Genomic DNA, 21,440 nt, shown 5'->3' with positions numbered 1-21,440 from the left:
CGGAGAGACGAGCTAGCTGAAACACTTATGATTCTTTAAAATGTATTATCTATAAATTTCTATATAAACAATTAAGAAACTGAAGTAAGTAATTTTTATTTGAAACTTGATAACTTGTAAAAAAAAATTTACACAATTCTTACATATTTGATAATCTAATTATACATATTTTAAATTCAATAACTAGATAGACTAAAAATTCAGCGGTCTAAATCTAGTTATACACATTTTTTATTTAGGATCCGCTTGGAAATTTGAAAAATGTCTTCCTAATTTTGGAAATTTGGAAACTCAATTTGGGAAAAACAAATTGGAAACTCAACTTGGAAAAAACGTCTTCCTAATTTTTTAGTCGAAAGACATTTTTTAGATTCTTTATTTTCATACCTCTCTTTTACTTTTTTTTTTTTAAAGTTAATTTTCAAATTATTATATTACACCACCACAAACACCAACACTACACCACACCACAATACAACTACACCACCAACACCAATAATTACCACCACTGCTACCACACCATCACCATCGCCGGTCCACCAACAACACCAACACCAACAACACCACACCATTACCTCAACTACCATACCACCATTACCACTACCAAATCCATCACCGCCACCGCCACTCCACTGCCACCACCAACACTAACAACTACCACCACCACCATCACAACTTATTATTATTATTATTATTATTATTATTATAACAAATAAAATGTTCATTTAAAAAAAAAATATTACGAAATGAAAAAATATAATTTGTTATTTTTTAATTAAACTAAAAATAATAATTTTTAGACACATAATCAAATATAAAAAAATTGTAATATTTTTCAAAAAATAAAGCATTTTTTTGAAAATTATTTTAAAAAATATTTTTTCTATATTTCCAAACGGAGCCTAGTATATTTTGAGCTGTCACTTCTGCTTTTTTGATACCAGTATTTGAATGTTTCTTGAACGGATGCCACGTTGCAGTTGAGGCTCACAGCCCGTCACTTTATCACGTTTCACCTGAGGCGTGCCTTTGTCCTTATCATGTATCAAAAAGTCTCGTTAATGCGCTGTTTAACACTCCTAAAAAAACATATTTTATTAATTTGTAATAATTATCTCTCCTTTGCTCTCACTCTTCACTCATCCGAAGTCTTACCCACCCAAATCTAGGGTTTCAAATTCCAAATTCCTCCATTTTCGTCGCTTCTTGCAAGCCCCCTCGTTTCTCTCTGATCAGGTACGCTCACATTTTGGTTTATATATATCTTTCTTTAAAAAAAATCGATTATTTTGCTATTTTATATTGAATTTTATTTAAGTTTGTCTGCCTTTAATGTCGCTTCGTTCTAAGATTTGTACCGAATTAGATGTTATGGTAGCAAAAAGGTTGAAACTTACGTGACGATTTTTGCAGCAGATTTATGGTTTGTGGGATAAAATTTGCCGGCTGTTTTTAGGGTTTAAAGTTCGTTATTATTTGGTCTTGTTATTAATTTTTTTTTTAAAAAACTGTTTTTGACAGAGAAAAATAATCCTGGAGTGTTGTTGTCCTTTTATCTTTACGGCATTAGCAATAGTGGATTAGTTGGTTCTAACTTCCTCTTACTTTGTCAGTCAAAAAATGTCATTGCTTTTTCAAAATTTTTGCTATTTTCAGAAAAGCATCCTAATGTCCTATTGTTTGATATCTGTGGAAAAAATTGGCACTAAATGCAACAAGATACCACTTTTACACTTCTTCTATCTTAACATTTTCCTGGGAATTTGGTACTTCAGACTGTCTTTTTACAGAGCATGATATTGGAGTGGTCCCCTTGAATATGGTCTGCTCTAACTTGGGTGCATATGCTTGGCTGCAGCATGACAATGCGTGCTGTTGAGTCTATGTCTGCTTCCTTTGCTTCTCTTGATCACGGAAATTTACCGGCCATCTAGAGTTTCTAGGTCATAGCTTTGGTATATGTTTATAAAATTTCAGGGACTGCTTAGTTGTAGAAAATGTTTTCCTTTCATATTCGATTAAATTTTATTTTTTTTCAAAATTTCATTTTTCATTGGAATACTTGAAAATGTGTATTCAAAATCAATTATTTTTCAGTTTATAAAATATGAATTTGTTTTATGATTTGATTGCTTCAAAATTATTTTTTATGTCAAAATTTTTATGGTGACTAAAAATCAAATTAAAATACAGTTCAGTTTTGGAGTAAGTGGAATTATGGATATATAAAAGTTTTGAATGCCTAAACTTCATTATAACATGAAATCTAAAAGTTTTGAATGACTAAAAAGTCACATCCAATCCTTTTCATGGATAGCATGGGATGGGCCAAAGTGATTGCGCCAATAGTGGTAGAAAATTTTAAGATGAGCAATCGTGATAGTAATAGTGATAAACAAATGAAGAAGATGACTAATCATAGTGATTAGTGAATGCAGTAGTAAATGGAGGTAGGTGAATAATTGTAGTACAGTCGCATGAATGGTAGTAGTGGGTAGACGTAAGCAGTTGTAATGGCAGTAGTGGTAGTAGCAGTAGGGCAGTAGGGAAGTGGTGGTTGAGGTATGTAAATAGGTAATGGTGGTTATGAAAGCATGTTTTTGCATTTGAAAAAATGATTTCCATTTAACAAAGAAATTCTGAAAAACATCTGTATAGTGTTTTCTAAATTTTCAAATTCCTTAAACAATGTTTTCTATTTTTGAATTTCTAAGAACAGTTTATTTTGAACAGAAAATCTTGTTTTCCATTAACTATTTTCCAGGAAAAAACTGGAGGAATTTCTAATTAGTGAACAGAAAATATTCTGTAATGTTGTTTGATCTTATTTCCTTTGTTAATATTTTGGGGAGGAGGGGTTCTGGAGGGACCCACCTTTAGCTCGGATTGTTTTAGAAGGAAAAGATGCTATCCTACATTTGGCATCCTTATAAATGTCTCATCTTATTATAAGTTGTTATTACTATTGAATCTATGGTGGAATTATTTGAACTTGCCAAACTTTTTCTTGATTTTGCCAAATACAAATTTACTTTGTGATATCAGGCATTGCTTTGTATTTTAGATGCTGTTTATTATTTCAAATTTTACAAGGCTGGTTTCTTTCAACAGGGCTGATGCACTATTGGGGATTTAGAGATAAGACAGCGATTTAATTTTTCTTCTGAAAATGAACCAAGCAATTCAACTTGATCATTCCAATAGCCAACTTGCCCTCCCTATGAAGCGAAAACGGGGCCGACCAAGGAAGGACCCCAGTCTTCCTCGTATGAGCAGTGTTCAAAGACCACTGGGTGTTGATAGTGTGAAAAATAGCCAAACCCCGCAAATTGAGAAAAATATTGATGTAAATGATGCCATGGTTGGTAAGGCAGTTACTGGTATTGTTGAGGCTGTGTTTGATGCCGGTTATTTGCTCAGTGTTAGAATTGGAGACAGCAATACCAACCTGAGGGGCATTGTCTTTAAGCCTGGACATTATGTTCCTATAACAGCAGAAAATGATGTTGCTCCACATGTTCAGATGATACAAAGAAATGAAACTCATCAACCAGTAGAGAATCAAAAGCATGGACATAAGCGATTCAGGCAGAAGACTGAGCTGAATGGATCCCAACTTGGACGGCACAGACAAGTAAATCGGGCTTCAAAAGCTATGGTTGCATCCTTGACAGTAGTAGCCCCTTCAGTCCCACCGGTGGGTGCTAGAGGCACCGTGGTTCCTGTTGTACTCCAGCCTGTTAACCTAACAAATGGATCAAGCACTAGTCAAGTGTCTTCGGATGCATCCCAAGCTGCTTTCCAAGAAAAGGATGTGCAGATGGTTACACCCTTAGCTATGCTACCCCCTATTGGATCAACAACCATGACGAACACACATGTAGTACAACCTTCACTAACACAAGCCGGCCAGCAAGTAGCATCAAACATTTTGCAGAATGAAAATGATTCAGTTAGTGAGAAAAGAAGAGATGTCGAGCATGGGGAAGAGACCAACCAAATACTACCGAATGATGTAGTCATGCGTAGCAAAGGTACTGAGGGAATACAGCGATCCTCACTGGCATCAGAAAATTCACGTCAACAAATTGGGGACATGAATGAGCCTCCATTGAAGGAAACTTTCGAAGCTGTACAGCCCAATCTTCACAACTCTAAATCTATTTCCAAGACATTCATGAACTATGGCACTGGCAGGATGACTGAGCTTCTACAGGTAAGTAAAGTTGCACAGCCCATTCTTTGTAACCCCTGTGTGCATGTATCAATTGCCGAAATTTTTTGTTTTTGAAGGCTTTGCAGGAAAATTTGATCGAGATCCAGAAACCCGATGGTCGAGACGTGGCAGTTGGTATGAGAAATGAATCTAATGGAATGAAGTCTACAGAAAGTGAGGACAGACGTGGGACAGCTCTTCAATAGCTTAGGATTCCCCAATCCTAGGTCCTCTTGTTCATAAATGCCATCACTTTGTATTGTATAGCAGTCAAGAGCAAGAACCCCACAGAGCTTGGGAAGTCATACTGGGTTATGGAGCAAGCTGGCTAACAATAGTTTACTGTGTTTAGGTTTTACAAATTTAGACAAAAACGACTAATTTTCAAGGTTTGTTGTGTACAAGTCCTTGCAAACTCTTTTGTTTAATGACTTTCCATGTTTGACTATCCTTGGAAAGCATTGGATTTCTGTGGTATTTTTTTTAACAACAGTAATGTTAATGTTCAAGTTGGAGTTTACATGAATTAATGTAATTAAGGCTCCACTTCAAAGTTACAGATATGTGGGAATGGAATGTAACTGGATATGACAGCATTCTCCTTTAGTATATATGTGAGGGAAAAACACAATTTTGGCCCCTTTTTCATTATTACCGTTTTGTAAATGTTAGTGTTAGAGCATTCGTTAGGTAGCACTACTGTCTAGAGTTTTCTAAGGTTATTTGTGACTTTTCATATCTACTCCTCTTGTCTCTTTTCATTCTTCCCTATATTAGACACACTAGCGGTGGCACGCGCGATGCGGGTAGTATAATGCCCAACAAAGATCGAATAAATACAATGATATTAAAAAATGTGTTAAAATTTAAATTCTTTGGTATTTATTTTGTAATTTTTTTTGTTTAAATTTGAATTTAATTAAGAGGTCAAGAGTGTTATTTCAATAGTTATGTACGATATAAATATAAAGAGCTAGTTTATTTTTGTCAAACGGAGATTCATACATACAAGTTTATTGATAATAAATAGAGTTGTAGCATTTATATATACAAGTTTATTAGTTCATTCTCCTACATCATTGTTAGTGTCCTACTTTGGGTTTTTTGTTCGTACAGTTTCTAAAACAAACATAGAAACTTGTGTTTTTGGTTGTTCATATCTCATATTCAAATAAATGTACTAACATGTAATGCTTTTATTTCTTTAAATAAAGTTAGTTGTGTTGCACGAAAGAAAACATAAACAATTTGAAATGAAGACTTATACATGTATTTAAATTATTGTCCATCTCAATAAAAAAAAAGTTGTGTCAAATTGCATCAATGTATAATAAAAAATATAAAAGTACGAATCGAACATGTACAAAATGATCTCCAAATGATTTGTTTGTTGTAGGGGTTTAAATTATTAAACAAATGAGTAGTAGATAACTTGCTCAATATTTGCTGAGAAGCAAACTAAATTCCACCTAAATGGCTAAATGCGACATAAAAAATAAATAAGCATAAATGAATATAAATATAAATAATTTTGTAAGAATAGAAATAAGTTTTTACAATTAAAAGAGGTGTGCAAAGGTGTAATTTTTAACTCACAGTTTGAGAAGTGCGGCTATTGAAATTGACTCAAACAAATGAGCAACAGATCACTTGATCAATAACCTGTTTTGAAAAAAAAAATTATCAAGTAGGAAGATGAATACTATTTTTTTCCTGTGTGTATTAACCTTCAGCTCAATTAAAGAGAGATTAAAAAAGTTGGAAATCTTTTGCTTGGTTTGAGCTATGGATATATGCGTAAAAAAGAGTTGATAATCTTTTACTTTCTTTGAGGTGTGCGGATATACGTGTACTTTTACACGATTTTTTTTTAAAACATAGAGATTTTAAACAAGTTGTAAGCCATGTGCCCAAGTAAAAAAAGGTGACAATCTTTTGCTTTCTTTGAGATGCATGTATATACGTGTACTTTATAATTAAATAAGAATATTTTTTTTAAACCATAAAGCTGCAAACCATGTGTCCAATTCTATAAGTTGATTAAATAATTTTTTGTTATATTTTTTAAGCATGAAGTTGAACAATTTGTCACGATCTGTTGTAAATTGTGTATATATGTTTGTGTCTTAAGTAATGATGTATATAATTATATATGTTTGTGGCTTAAGTAATGATACGACGAAGAACAATCACGCGACATACATATATATAAGCTATGAGTTAAGTAAATCGAAGATGAAATATACATATCACAGCAAAATATATAGATATATCAGCCTAACAATGAAAGTTCAGCAGTTTAGGAAATTACATGGATATCATTTGGTAAGATCTCATGTCCTTCAAAATTATTGTTTTCACTTATTGTAGTATGGAAATTGTAAATTCGGAACTTAGATTTTCATCATCAGTAAAAAAGAAATACCTGAACGTCGTTGTAGATTTTTTTTTTTTGCGTAGATGTGATTCCACAATGGTTTTGTAAGAATTTTTTTTAGCAAAGGTCGTAAAAAAATTTTGGTATGGAAATGGCGTTGTTACAATGGCCATTTGTATTGAATGTTTTTAAAACTGTTTTTGGCATTTATTTCAATGTTATTTTATATAAATAAATAAATAAATAAATAAATAAATAAATAAATAAATAAATATATATATATATATATATATATATATATATATATATATATATATATATATCCTTGTAAGTAGCATGAGTCACGTGGTACCCCACCCTAAATGTCGATTTGTTCTTTAAGCATAGTGAATTTGGTTGTCCAATCCAATCACTCCTATCATTTTGTTGTTGTATTCACCAAATAACAGGTTTACGCGATCCTATCTTTCTCATTATATGGTGCGGCTAACTATTCCGACACAACAAAAAAAAATCCAATCACTTAATTTTTTTTTTATTTATGGTCTTCTTAATCTTGTCTTTTCTTAATCAGTATCAGCTCCATAATTAAGAGTGCATAATGAGTCATGTTGTGGTCTCCCCCATTATATTATTGCTTTTTTTTTTTGTTTTGTAGATCTTGTTGTTGTGTCTCACCTCTATTATTGCATTTTTTTACATCTTGTTTTTGTTTTATCAGTACTGTCCATTGTTAATAATGCGTAATGAGTCATGCAGTAGTCCCCACAATGGCTACAGGTTTTCCATCTCATCTGTCATGCCACCAATAATTTTGGCCTTTGTAGTGATCGCAAGACCCAAGAAGTGGAAGATGAATGAAGGAGAGGGAAAATATAAAGATACTTTCTCCAGTGATCGCCGCCTGAGGAGGAGATCACTGGGGACAAGTTCCATCGGTTGCTGCTGTTCGTCGTAAAGACTGAGGGGACAAATCAAACTGTCCAGTCAAGCACTTGAATTGAATATGAAATTTGATAAAAACACAATATGCAACCGGAAAACTCTTTAACTCTAACACGTCGTTCAGTCCAGCATGAGTCCAAAAAGGGCCAGCAAATTAGATGACAAACACATAAATTAATACTTTCTTTCAGTATTTATGCGTATCCAGGCTAGATTTTGGAGTTTCACATAATTGGCATAACTTGGTCTCACATTTATTTGCCAGGACAGGAACTCGTTCGTCCGTTGCTGCTGCCGTCGTCGCCAACCACCATCAACGGTAGAGCTTCGCCCATGAATAGATAGATGATGTCCTCCCATATCCTTGAAGACTCGTCTTACTGCTCGGATTTTCAGTCTCACCATCCGTTGACTTGCACCTGCTGCTTCGGCGAACCTTGAAACAAAATTAGAAAAAAAATCAGCATCTTCTTCACAAATTTATCTCATATGGTTATTGTTTATATCCCAATTTTATTATAAAAATAAATTACTCTAGACTGTAAAGGAATTGAGAAGAGTGAGTGAAAGAGAGTCTGCGATCTGCAACTCCATCTGTGAGGCAAGATGGCTGTCAATGAGGAAAATAACACAGTGGAGTGGGTGAGTGGGTGGATTAAAAAAAATTAAAAAAAATGATAGTGGAGTGGTTGGACGAAAAGACAAAAGGATAAAGAAGAAAACAAAAAAAAATGCCAAACTCGTAATTTGATAAAAATTTGGAATCAGTGCTTGATTGTCCCATGGCCCCTGTTTTTTATTTTGTCGGCAACTTATGTATAATATAGAAAGCAGGCCACGAGAGTAATTGAATATTTGTCCTTAAGCAGTCGGAAAGTGAACGTCTTTGTAGTATCATGTAACTCACGCTCTGCTGTAATATAACAATTTCCTTTGTAACCTAAATGAAAGAATTTTTTGAATTAGTAAATCCAAATTATATTACATATAATCATATTCAAGAGCTTAATTATAATCTCAAATACATTAATAATGAAAGCCATTTGTATTGATACATTTGATATCACTACTTAATTATTATTATTTAAAATAAAAAATTGACAAAATACTAAGTATAGAGATTTATCATTGCTATCATCAGTCAATTGTGGAATGGAATTTAAGTCAAATCCACTCACAAAATCCTTGTTTGAATTTGTGGTATCATTCACTGAGTTTGCTTTAGAAAATCATATAAATGTTAGTACAACAGTTATACGAAAATAGTTGTAGAGGAAAAAATATATATGATTAATAAAAAATAGGAAACATATATACTATTTCTAATGTTGCTTAAAGGTAATATATTCGGTGTATTTTGTTTCTTGGAGTTGGATCGCAAAAATGTAGAACAATATTGAAATATAAGTTTAACACAGAAGGTATATATATTCGAATTTTTCATATAAGAAACTAACATTTTAATATTGACATTACGACCATAATAAAGATAAATAAGGATGAGCAATTATAAGATAAGATTTATATGTTTCAATTTTCTTCTTAAGCATGCATATAGTAATTAAGAAGCATGAAAAAGAAGTTAGTACAGGCATTACCATTACCTTTGTCCTGCTCATATTCGTGTGACCAAAAATTAATTACATCGAAGTTGAATTCCCAACCTTAGAAATCAGGAAGGCTTGAGAAGAGGTCAAGCTGGATAATACAAATATATAATTGCAAAATTTGGTTAATTTAATGCAAAATTAAAAGTAGCATCGCAGAAAGGAAAGATTTATTGAGATTTTGGGTTGAAATTAAATCTAGTAAATAGAATAATGGAAGTTGAAACAATGTTTTATCTGAGTTTGAGTTTAAAGGTTTAAAAAAAAAAAATAAGTTACGTGTAAGAAAAAGAAGAAAAAATTGAAAGATTCTAGAAATAACTTTGATAAAAGATTTCCATTAATAAAAGGTTAAAGTCTATAAATTAAATATGCATCACCTTATTGCAGTCTTGCACACCAGGATGAGGGGATTTAAATTTGAAATCCCATGTGCATATAATTCCAAGGAGACATTCTGCGCTTCCCATGTGCAAAAGATGCAGCTTTCTTCAAACCATGCATGAAAGTAATTTACATTGTTGAGGTCCTTGAGCACCTGTGGCCATATGCCTATGTCGGCATTTAATAAATGACATTTTTTTTAATTAAGCCATGCTAAAATAATTCATTAAGCTTTGTGCTTGTCTGACTCTTGGAATCAGATTCCACTTCACATGGCAACAAGAATTATCGGTCAACAACTAAACCAAAAACACAAGCATATATCAATTTTAATGTTTAAATTCTTCCCTCACTCTACAAAGGGATGCAAGGGATTCAGAAGAAGACCGTGACAGAGTCACAGAGGTAGGTGTAAAATATTCTATTTTTCCGACCACCTTTAAAACAAAACTTCTCTCATCGCGCATGCAATGTCTATCAGAGTTACAAACAGTCGCACACCTCCCATAAATCTGTTTAAATAATGTTTTAGGCAGATTGGATTATACTCTCGATCTCACCCACCATCTCTTCCTCTCATCCATTTCTATAGTCTCTGGCCTCTGAGCCTCTCTATCTCACTCATCTCTCAAAATAGGATTGGGATACAGTGATACAGATAGAGATTGAGGTATATAGAGATAGAGATATGCTTAAACAAACTTTTGCGGAAGTGAATTTCTAATTTCCTATTCATGTTTATATTCAATGTTCTTACCTGAGACAGGATGTGTTCTTCATTTTTCAATATCATAGCTTCAAGTCAAAGGTGTTCCTCGACGTTGAGGCAGCTGGAGATCGTCGTCCATCGCGAGCGTAGCCGGCTGGAGATCGAAGGAGCACCATCGCATATGGTAGACCTCCTCCGCCACCAAATGCTACTGCTTTTCCCGTCCAAGTCGCTGTTCAGGCGACCAGACATCTTCCAAGATCGTCATCGTCGTCACCCTCGTCCGTCGTTGTTTCGCCGCATACCGTCACCGTCACTATGCGCCGCACTCGTTACTCAAACCCACGACCCTGTAGAGATATCACGTAGGAATTGAAGTGTGTACGTGACGAACCTGAGTGTGATGAAGAACCTGAGGTTGATGAAGAACAGATAAAAAATAACAANCTTTAAGCATAGTGAATTTGGTTGTCCAATCCAATCACTCCTATCATTTTGTTGTTGTATTCACCAAATAACAGGTTTACGCGATCCTATCTTTCTCATTATTGATGGTGGCGGCTAACTATTCCGACACAACAAAAAAAAATCCAATCACTTAATTTTTTTTATATATTTATGGTCTTCTTAATCTTGTCTTTTCTTAATCAGTATCAGCTCCATAATTAAGAGTGCATAATGAGTCATGTTGTGGTCTCCCACCNCACCCTAAATGTCGATTTGTTCTTTAAGCATAGTGAATTTGGTTGTCCAATCCAATCACTCCTATCATTTTGTTGTTGTATTCACCAAATAACAGGTTTACGCGATCCTATCTTTCTCATTATTGATGGTGGCGGCTAACTATTCCGACACAACAAAAAAAAATCCAATCACTTAATTTTTTTTATATATTTATGGTCTTCTTAATCTTGTCTTTTCTTAATCAGTATCAGCTCCATAATTATGAGTGCATAATGAGTCATGTTGTGGTCTCCCACCATTATATTATTGCTTTTTTTTTTTTGTTTTGTAGATCTTGTTTATGTTGTGGTCTCCCACCCTTCTATTATTGCATTTTTTTTACATCTTGTTTTTGTTTTATCAGTACTGTCCATTGTTAATAATGCGTAATGAGTCATGCAGTAGTCCCCCACAATGGCTACAGGTTTTCCATCTCATCTGTCATGCCACCAATAATTTTGGCCTTTGTAGTGATCGCAAGACCCAAGAAGTGGAAGATGAATGAAGGAGAGGAAAATATAAAGATACTTTCTCCAGTGATCGCCGCCTGAGGAGGAGATCACTGGGGACAAGTTCCATCGGTCTGCTGCTGTTCGTCGTAAAGACTGAGGGGACAAATCAAACTGTCCAGTCAAGCACTTGAATTGAATATGAAATTTGATAAAACACAATATGCAACCGGAAAACTCTTTAACTCTAACACGTCGTTCAGTCCAGCATGAGTCCCAAAAAGGGCCAGCAAATTAGATGACAAACACATAAATTAAAGTTTACTTTCTTTCAGTATTTATGCGTATCCAGGCTAGATTTTGGAGTTTCACATAATTGCGCATAACTTGGTCTCACATTTATTTGCCAGGACAGGAACTCGTTCGTCCGTTGCTGCTGCCGTCGTCGCCAACCACCATCAACGGTAGAGCTTCGCCCATGAATAGATAGATGATGTCCTCCCATATCCTTGAAGACTCGTCTTACTGCTCGGATTTTCAGTCTCACCATCCGTTGACTTGCACCTGCTGCTTCGGCGAACCTTGAAACAAAATTAGAAAAAAAAATCAGCATCTTCTTCACAAATTTATCTCATATGGTTATTGTTTATATCCCAATTTTATTATAAAAATAAATTACTCTAGACTGTAAAGGAATTGAGAAGAGTGAGTGAAAGAGAGTCTGCGATCTGCAACTCCATCTGTGAGGCAAGATGGCTGTCAATGAGGAAGAAAATAACACAGTGGAGTGGGTGAGTGGGTGGATTAAAAAAAAATTTAAAAAAGATGATAGTGGAGTGGTTGGACGAAAAGACAAAAGGATAAAGAGGAAGAAAACAAAAAAAAATGCCAAACTCGTAATTTGATAAAAATTTGGAATCAGTGCTTGATTGTCCCCATGGCCCCCTGTTTTTTATTTTTGTCGGCAAACTTTATGTATAATATAGAAAGCAGGCCCACGAGAGTAATTGAATATTTGTCCTTAAGCAGTCGGAAAGTGAACGTCTTTGTAGTATCATGTAACTCACGCTCTGCTGTAATATAACAATTTCCTTTGTAACCTAAATGGAAAGAATTTTTTGAATTAGTAAATCCAAATTATATTACATATAATCATATTCAAGAGCTTAATTATAATCTCAAATACATTAATAATGAAAGCCATTTGTATTGATACATTTGATATCACTACTTAATTATTATTATTTAAAATAAAAAATATTGACAAAATACTAAGTATAGAGATTTATCATTGCTATCATCAGTCAATTGTGGAATGGAATTTAAGTCAAATCCACTCACAAAATCCTTGTTTGAATTTGTGGTATCATTCACTGAGTTTGCTTTAGAAAATCATATAAATGTTAGTACAACAGTTATACAAAAATAGTTGTAGAGGAAAAAAAAATATATGATTAATAAAAAAATAGGAAACATATATACTATTTCTAATGTTGCTTAAAGGTAATATATTCGGTGTATTTTGTTTTCTTGGAGTTGGATCGCAAAAATGTAGAACAATATTGAAATATAAGTTTAACACAGAAGGTATATATATTCGAATTTTTTCATATAAGAAACATAACATTTTAATATTGACATTACGACCATAATAAAGTAATAAATAAGGATGAGCAATTATAAGATAAGATTTATATGTTTCAATTTTCTTCTTAAGCATGCATATAGTAATTAAGAAGCATGAAAAAGAAGTTAGTACAGGCATTACCATTACCTTTGTCCTGCTCATATTCGTGTGACCAAAAAATTAATTACATCGAAGTTGAATTCCCAACCTTAGAAATCAGGAAGGCTTGAGAAGAGGTCAAGCTGGATAATACAATATATATAATTGCAAAAATTTGGTTAATTTAATGCAAAATTAAAAGGCAGCATTGCAGAAAGGAAAGATTTATTGAGATTTTGGGTTGAAATTAAATCTAGTAAATAGAATAATGGAAGTTGAAACAATGTTTTATCTGAGTTTGAGTTTAAAGGTTTTAAAAAAATAAAAATAAGTTACGTGTAAGAAAAAGAAGAAAAAAATTGAAAGATTCTAGAAATAACTTTGATAAAAGATTTCCATTAATAAAAGGTTAAAGTCTATAAATTAAATATGCATCACCTTATTGCAGTCTTGCACACCAGGATGAGGGGGATTTAAATTTGAAATCCCATGTGCATATAATTCCAAGGAGACATTCTGCGCTTCCCATGTGCAAAAGATGCAGCTTTCTTCAAACCATGCATGAAAGTAATTTACATTGTTGAGGTCCTTGAGCACCTGTGGCCATATGCCTATGTCGGCATTTAAAAAATAAATGACATTTTTTTTAATTAAGCCATGCTAAAATAATTCATTAAGCTTTGTGCTTGTCTGACTCTTGGAATCAGATTCCACTTCACATGGCAACAAGAATTATCGGTCAACAACTAAACCAAAAACACAAGCATATATCAATTTTAATGTTCTAAATTTCTTCCCTCACTCTACAAAGGGATGCAAGGGATTCAGAAGAAGACCGTGACAGAGTCACAGAGGTAGGTGTAAAATATTTCTATTTTTTCCGACCACCTTTAAAAACAAATACTTCTCTCATCCGCATGCAATGTCTATCAGAGTTACAAACAGTCGCACACCTCCCATAAATCTGTTTAAATAATGTTTTAGGCAGATTGGATTATACTCTCGATCTCACCCACCATCTCTTCCTCTCATCCATTTCTATAGTCTCTGGCCTCTGAGCCTCTCTATCTCACTCATCTCTCAAAATAGGATTGGGGATACAGTGATACAGATAGAGATTGAGGTATATAGAGATAGAGATATGCTTAAACAAACTTTTGCGGAAGTGAATTTCTAATTTCCTATTCATGTTTATATTCAATGTTCTTACCTGAGACAGGATGTGTTCTTCATTTTTCAATATCATAGCTTCAAGTCAAAGGTGTTTCCTCGACGTTGAGGCAGCTGGAGATCGTCGTCCATCGCAAGCGTAGCCGGCTGGAGATCGAAGGAGCACCATCGCATATGGTAGACCTCCTCCGCCACCAAATGCTACTGCTTTTCCCGTCCAAGTCGCTGTTCAGGCGACCAGACATCTTCCAAGATCGTCATCATCGTCACCCTCGTCCGTCGTTGTTTCGCCGCATACCGTCACCGTCACTATGCGCCGCACTCGTTACTCAAACCCACGACCCTGTAGAGATATCACGTAGGAATTGAAGTGTGTACGTGACGAACCTGAGTGTGATGAAGAACAGATAAAAAATAACAATTTTTTAATTGAGTAAGAAAACCAGCCAAATTCTAAAAGCATCTAATTTGAAGAGAAACAATAAACCTGTTCTGGATCTTCAATCTGCTCTTTGATTATGACAATTTTGCTCTGCTCAGCATCCAACAAGCCTCCATACGGATCAGCCTCTTCTTCGCCTTTATCTTCGCCTTCTTCCCGTTCCATACGGATCAGCCTCTTATTCGCCTTCTTCCCGTGCAGAAGTATAAAGAAACAAAATAGATAACCAAAATCCAGAGAAAAAAATTCAGGCGTGGGTGACAACTTGCCAACCCAATGCCACTAAAACTCACTAACCCCGGTTTTACAAAATAAATGCCACAACACACGCAAATTGACAAACCCACAACCCAATACATACCCCAAATACAAGAAAACCATGTCACACAACTATAATTGATTCAATAAAGATGAATATAAGCGTAGTTGCGGGAGACTCGCACAGAAGTCACATAACCACCGGTTGCATGCTGTTCAATATAAGCCTTCAACTTAGCATCTTCTTCGATCTGGCGACCATCGCCCTTTTTTTCACGTTATTTTTGTCATAGCAAGGCGCTCTACCCATTCTTCAATTATTTCTCTTGCCAGCTGCATTATTCGATCTATCCTCTCTTCTTTCCTGAGATTGATAAGAATTTGCAGACAGAGAGAGAAAGAGAAAGAGTAAACAACCAGCGCCACTTACCTCAGCCGCGATAGCCTCCGTCGCAGCCCTCCGACGTCGTCTATGTCATCCATCCCGAGCCGAGCCAGCGGGAGAGCGAAAGAGCAACATCGCAGATCATAGATTCATGCACCTCCTCAGGGGTTGGTTTGATAAGAATTTGGAGAGAGAGAGAAAGATGTTGATATGCATGTGTCGGCCGCTATTTCTTTGTTTTATTCCCCATGACAACACATACACATACAAAAATTAGTGGAGTTGGTTTGCTTAGTGGAGGAGTGGGTATGCAGGTTAATAATATAATATTGAATCCTAAATTATGTATACATAGCATGCGGACATGCGGATATAATATTCAAAGAAGGCCCATGCAAATAGTGTTAGAGTTGTATTTAAGCGGTCTGAATTTGGACGGCCGATCATCTGCAAGGGCAAATATGGCATTCTGTTTGCAAAGCACATCCGCAAAAGCACAAGGTACAAGAAATTCCGCCGGAAAAAGTGCTGGGCAAATTATAAGTGACTCTTTATATTATTTTAAGATTATATGCTTAATCCACATATGAATGAGACGTCATCTCTTAGAACCATAGAACAACAAAAGCTTACTTCTACACAACAAAATCTTTAAATGTTAAATTCACCAATCAATCTTCATCGATCACCTCTGATCAATGGACTTTCCATGAATTGAACCCTACCCTACTGTTGAAGCAAAATTTCTAAGATAACTTTTGAACTATTGAAGTAAGTCTATTGAGACAGTTCAAGAGTTAGACAGTTCCCAATATATATGTGATCTCTCAAATGTTATTAAAGTGTCAGATTTGATTATTTCCACTATATTAATAATTTGATAATTCAATTTATAGTGTGAATAAATAAGAGTTAGCTCTACGTCAAGGTGCAATGAAGCTCTTGGTTAGGTCATAGAGAAGGGTCTAAGAAATGTTTGCATCAAAATGAATTGCCAGATCTTCGTTCGAGTCTTGACAGGTAGCTCTATTTCTCGTTCATATGTTGACATTGTTATAAGTAACTGTCTGAACCTTATGTCGTACATAATTCTATCATTTTTATTAATATGTTAGAAAACTCAGTGGCCATGAATTGACCAAGACGGTTGACAGTCTTGACACTCATACGGGTGCATTAGTATGTGAATCTAAACCCCCACATGTATTCAATAGCTTGTCGTTTAATAATATTTCTTGTCAAAAACCTTGTGTGGTCAAGCGGTATAACTGTGGCCCTTCCAAGTGAGAGATCACATAAATAGATATTACATTGTAACAGAGTCAATAGTATTTTAAAAAAATAATATTTCTTCTTTATTGAAAATAAAAATATATTATTTCTCGTTATTTCTTTTTTAAAAAATATGCAAGAATAGATTCTCCACCAAGAAAATAGGGCATAATTCGATGAAAATAGAAATTTCTTTTTGAGAGAATAAAATGGGCCTCTTGGTTTCTTTTGACAGTAGTGGCCCAGTCTACATATTCTCACCCTTTTAATGAGACCCGACTCCAAGATCCGTTTTCTTCTCTCTCTCTTCTTTATCGCGACGCGAGCGTTACGAATTGGTGTTCTCTATCTACTCCACGCCCTCCCTCTAGGGTTCAACCCCAATTTTTCGATTCCGTCGCGAAGATGATGCAACCAGGCAGCATGGTCCCGCCACCAATGGCTCCGATGTCGGCAGATCCGTCGCAGCAGCAGCAGCCTCCTCCGCCGCAGTACCAGCAGCCACCTCAGCAGTGGATGATGCAGGCGCAGCAGCAGCAGCAGCCGCCGATGCAACCACAGCCTCCCGCCGCCTGGGCCCACCAGCCGCCGCCGGCGATGTCTCATGCCATGCCTGTTCCTTATCAAACTCAGCAGCCGCAACAGTATGCTGGCGCCTACACCGCCACCGCTCCCGCGGCTTCTTCTAGCCCCAGCGAAGTTAAGTCTCTTTGGATTGGGGACTTGCAGTATTGGATGGATGAGAGTTATGTCAACGGCTGCTTCGCTCATACTGGAGAGGTGCGTTGATATTTTCAGCTTGCTCGATTTTGCTTAATGTTTTCCTCTAGTTATAAAAGATGATAATTACCTGTTATTTGTTAAATATTATTAAAGTTTAGAATTATTAGATAAATTTGCTTCTCTGATCTCAATTCTCAAATAAACCTTTTAAAAACATTTTAGCGAATTAAGTTCCCATAATATTAATTAATGGCTGCCAAAAATATATGTTCTTAACTATAACTAATGTGGAGTATGTTATTGTATTGCATAAAAATATTTGGTGTTTCAAAATGAAGATTTGTGCAAAATCTTGGAGCTAATAACATTCTCTCTGGATAATCAACTGGCTCTTCTGGTTTCAGGTTGCTGCTGTAAAGGTCATTCGTAACAAATTCACCACACAATCTGAGGGTTATGGCTTCATTGAGTTCAGGTCTCATGCAGCTGCTGAGTCCGTATTACAAACATATAATGGTACTCTGATGCCAAACACAGACCAGAATTTCCGGCTGAATTGGGCAACTCTTGGAGCTGGTGAGAGAAGGGATAACACCCCTGACTATACAATTTTTGTTGGAGATTTGGCTGCTGATGTTACTGATTACTTACTACAAGAAACATTTAAGGCTGTGTACTCATCAGTGAAAGGTGCTAAAGTTGTCACTGATAAGAACACTGGACGCTCCAAGGGCTATGGGTTTGTCAAATTTGGGGATGAGAGTGAACAAGTGCGAGCTCTCACTGAAATGAATGGAGTGCTATGCTCTACCAGGCCCATGAGAATTGGGCCTGCTGCTAATAAGCAAACTGTTGGTACACAGCAGAAAGGTAGGTTCTTTAATTCCTTTGTCATTTGCTTTTAGTATGCTTTATGCTATATCAGAAAAATATCAGCTGTTCATTCTCTTTGTTTATGCTTTCAGCTTTTTGTTGTATAGCAGTTTGCTCACATTGTTCTGTGTGTTCTGATAATGCCTAAATTGGTACTTGTTGAAGTGATGACTTCCTTCTTGACGTGGTTCTGAGTTTATTTATGGCGCTTTAAGTTGATTGCTCTTTCAGTCATGCACTTGCAGATACACAGAATTTACAAAGTCATTTCTTTCCGTTCTTACCTTTGTAAACTTGGCCAACTTAAATTATCTCTAAACTTGCTCAAACTTATAAAAGTCATGTTGTCTCGAAGCAGGAAACAGAGAGGCTCTCGTATATGGGGGCCTGGAACTGATTTCAGCTGAAATGATTACCATTTAGTGCGTGGCCTCACTTTAGGTCAGTTAATTTGTTTATGCAGTAAGCTTCGTTCAATTTCTTGTGGCATTTATGCTACACTAAGTTACTTTCCAGTTCCTTTTGATATACAAGCCCAAATAAATTTATTTTCAGAGTTATCAAGAATTAAATTTCCTTCTGTTTCTTTTCCAGTTCATATAAATCCTTAAGTAGCCCTTTTTTCTTTTTTATCACATCTGGAGCAGTTCTTTCTCTCCTATTAAATATTGCTGCAGCAACCTGTTCATTTTTCCACTTTTATCTTTTTTTTTTAAAAAAGTAAAAATATCTTTGTGGCATCATAAGACAGTGTTTCCAAGTTTCAGCTTATTGGTCCTGTTAATTGTGCTTTTTTAGATCTGCGAGATAAAGGTGAACAACATTTCAGATGAAATAAATTGAGCACTGGTGACTGGGTATATCAAGTTGTATACCCTTCGTACACTTCAAATGAGATAATCGGTGATTCATTAGCTAGAAGACATTTAGGAACTTGGTTTAAAATTTTAGGTCATGTATGTAATATGCATGAGCATGAACTTTTCTGATGTGGCCTATGCTCCGAACTTGATAATAGTATGTGTCCTTTTTGTTTCATCTTTGATATGCAAAAAGGGTTGGATTGACTGATGGAAACTGCAGAAAGGGTTTAAAATTTTAGGTCATGTATGTAATATGCATGATCATGAACTTTTCTGATGTGGCCTATGCTCTGAACTTGATAATAGTATTGTCCTTTTTGTGTCATCTTTGATATGCAAAAAGGGTTGGATTGACTGATGGAAACTGCATAATAAAATAGAATGTATAGTTTTTGTGATTCTGTACATGCCAAGCAAAAGGACATGGATTAGGTTCCGTTTTCTGATGAAATTTCCCCCCTACTTCCATCACCTCTTTCGGGTTGGGGACATTTATAAGAGTTTATTGTTGCTTTGCTGTTCCACTGCAATCTCTTTCTTTAGTTAAAAAGTTATTGGTGCTTCACTGTTCTCCTGTAATTTTTGTCATTTAGTTCAACTTAATTGTTTCGTGATCTCATTTTTTTCAATCTTTGGTGTTTGATTATTGCACATTCTAACTATACTACTTCTGATGCCTGCGATTTTTTGGAGTTATTGGTTGCTGAAAATACAATTGGTAGTGCTGTTGTGGCATTGCCTGCTTGTTATATTTCCATTTTTGTGTATACTGTGGTTTTACTATTTAAATTTCTATCAAGAAATTTGGTCCTGCAGAAAAAGGTATTTCTGTGTTATTTCTGTTTACCTCACCCGGGAATTGCATCTTCACTCATTTGTTCATTGCAGCATCTACATATCAAAATCCTCAAGCAAGTCAAGGCGAGAGTGACCCTAATAATACGACAGTGGGTAGTTTGTCTTAGTGTTTGTTTTTTGCTTTTTTATGTACACTGTTTAAATCACATTCCAATGCACAGATATTTGTTGGTGGGCTGGATCCCAATGTTACTGAGGAGCATTTAAGGCAAGTGTTTTCCCCGTATGGAGAGCTGGTTCATATAAAAATAGTTGCAGGAAAGCGTTGTGGCTTTGTTCAATTTGCTACCAGGTGACAAAGTGCTGCATCTAAGATCACTTCTGCAATTTCTTTTCATGAACTTGTACCTTATTTGTTTCTTGTGTGTGTTGCATAGGGCTTCTGCAGAGCAGGCTCTATCAAATTTGCAGGGTACACAGTTAGGAGAACAGAACATTCGGCTTTCATGGGGACGCAGCCCTTCCAACAAACAGGTCAATTCCTGTCATGTCTTTAGTGAATTATTTTTGTTTTGTCTTGTTTCGTTTTTTTTTTTTTAATTTTTGAATCTTTTGTTTTGTTTTGTTTTTAAAATTTTGACTTTGTTTTTGATGCAGTCATCAGAGCAGCCAAAATGGGGTGGTGGTGGTTCCTATTATGGATATGCACAAGGGTATGAGGCTTATGGATATGCTCCACCTCCTCAAGACCCTAGTATGTACTATGGAAGTTATCCTGGATATACAAACTATCAACAGCCACATCAGGTATGATGTAGACAAGGCTTTTAGAGTTTTAGTTCTTTGAAGAATTTGCAGAGTGCTTAAGGGTGAGAGAAACTCTGGTCAAAGTTTCATATATTTTTGTATAGCATGCATTGATTTCTTATATTTCTCTCGTTCTAGATGAAATAATAATATTCACCCATATATTAGGTTTTGAGTGATTTGTTTATTTTCTCATTAGTACAGCAAATACAACCTAACTAAACGCTATTTGTTATTTCACATTTGCAGTGATATGTTGCTAATGATCAACAAGGCTGGTGAACTGGTGTATAACAAGCTATGCTGATTGCTGATATTCCCAGTTAGTGATACTGGCCACACTATGAATGCCTGGCATGCACCCTTGTTTTCTTACCTTATGTTTTTCTTCTTTTCTTTTTTTCCTTTTTTTTTTTTAATTGTTGAATTCGGGGACTTAATACTGTGTTTGTGTAATACTCTTGAGCAATTCACCTATAGTGTTTATGAGTTGTGTCGTTATGTTTATATTGTCATTTGCCTCTGCCTTTGGTTAACTTTTATGGCCATTTGGTTTGTAGAAAATAAGTTTCTGGGAGAGATTTTATTCATCAAATTTGAGAACTAAACAGGTTATTCTTTGTTGAGTGACTCTCCTGTGACCACTGTTGTGCCCCTAGGCCAAGTTGAATTGCTCCTTAGGCAGCTGTCTAGTGCCTAACTTGGCCAATTGG

The 21,440-nt window shown here is 35.3% G+C and overlaps 2 protein-coding genes and 1 long non-coding RNA gene across 4 annotated transcripts; 2 read left to right on the top strand and 1 right to left on the bottom strand.

Moving 5' to 3' along the window:
* Positions 1–1,087: 1,087 nt before the first annotated feature.
* Positions 1,088–4,856, top strand: LOC116021548. Its single transcript, XM_031261977.1, has 3 exons — positions 1,088–1,236; positions 3,112–4,216; positions 4,294–4,856. The coding sequence occupies exons 2-3, from the start codon at positions 3,170–3,172 to the stop codon at positions 4,420–4,422; spliced, it is 1,176 nt and encodes a 391-aa protein (XP_031117837.1). The 5' UTR covers positions 1,088–1,236; positions 3,112–3,169; the 3' UTR covers positions 4,423–4,856.
* A 743-nt stretch (positions 4,857–5,599) lies between these two features.
* On the bottom strand, positions 5,600–6,733 carry LOC116021574. Its single transcript, XR_004099024.1, has 2 exons — positions 6,642–6,733; positions 5,600–5,878 (listed from the first exon to the last, which is right to left on the bottom strand). It is a non-coding gene; the product is annotated as an uncharacterized LOC116021574 (long non-coding RNA).
* A 10,218-nt stretch (positions 6,734–16,951) lies between these two features.
* On the top strand, positions 16,952–21,242 carry LOC116022355 (polyadenylate-binding protein RBP45-like). Of its 2 annotated transcripts, none has more exons than XM_031263041.1 (7): positions 16,952–17,443; positions 17,791–18,256; positions 20,014–20,069; positions 20,142–20,272; positions 20,358–20,454; positions 20,578–20,727; positions 20,977–21,242. In XM_031263041.1, exons 1-7 carry the CDS (start codon positions 17,069–17,071, stop codon positions 20,977–20,979), a joined length of 1,278 nt encoding a protein of 425 aa, XP_031118901.1. In that variant the 5' UTR covers positions 16,952–17,068; the 3' UTR covers positions 20,980–21,242. The 2 variants fall into 2 exon arrangements, with proteins under 2 accessions (XP_031118901.1, XP_031118900.1); XM_031263040.1 differs by having other exon boundaries at positions 20,011–20,069.
* Positions 21,243–21,440: the final 198 nt, after the last annotated feature.

Source organism: Ipomoea triloba, chromosome 6, assembly GCF_003576645.1.
Source record: "Ipomoea triloba cultivar NCNSP0323 chromosome 6, ASM357664v1".
Taxonomy (NCBI): Eukaryota; Viridiplantae; Streptophyta; class Magnoliopsida; order Solanales; family Convolvulaceae; genus Ipomoea; species Ipomoea triloba.
Note: the sequence above shows the minus strand (reverse complement) of the source record. Positions and strands in the feature narration are given on the sequence as shown.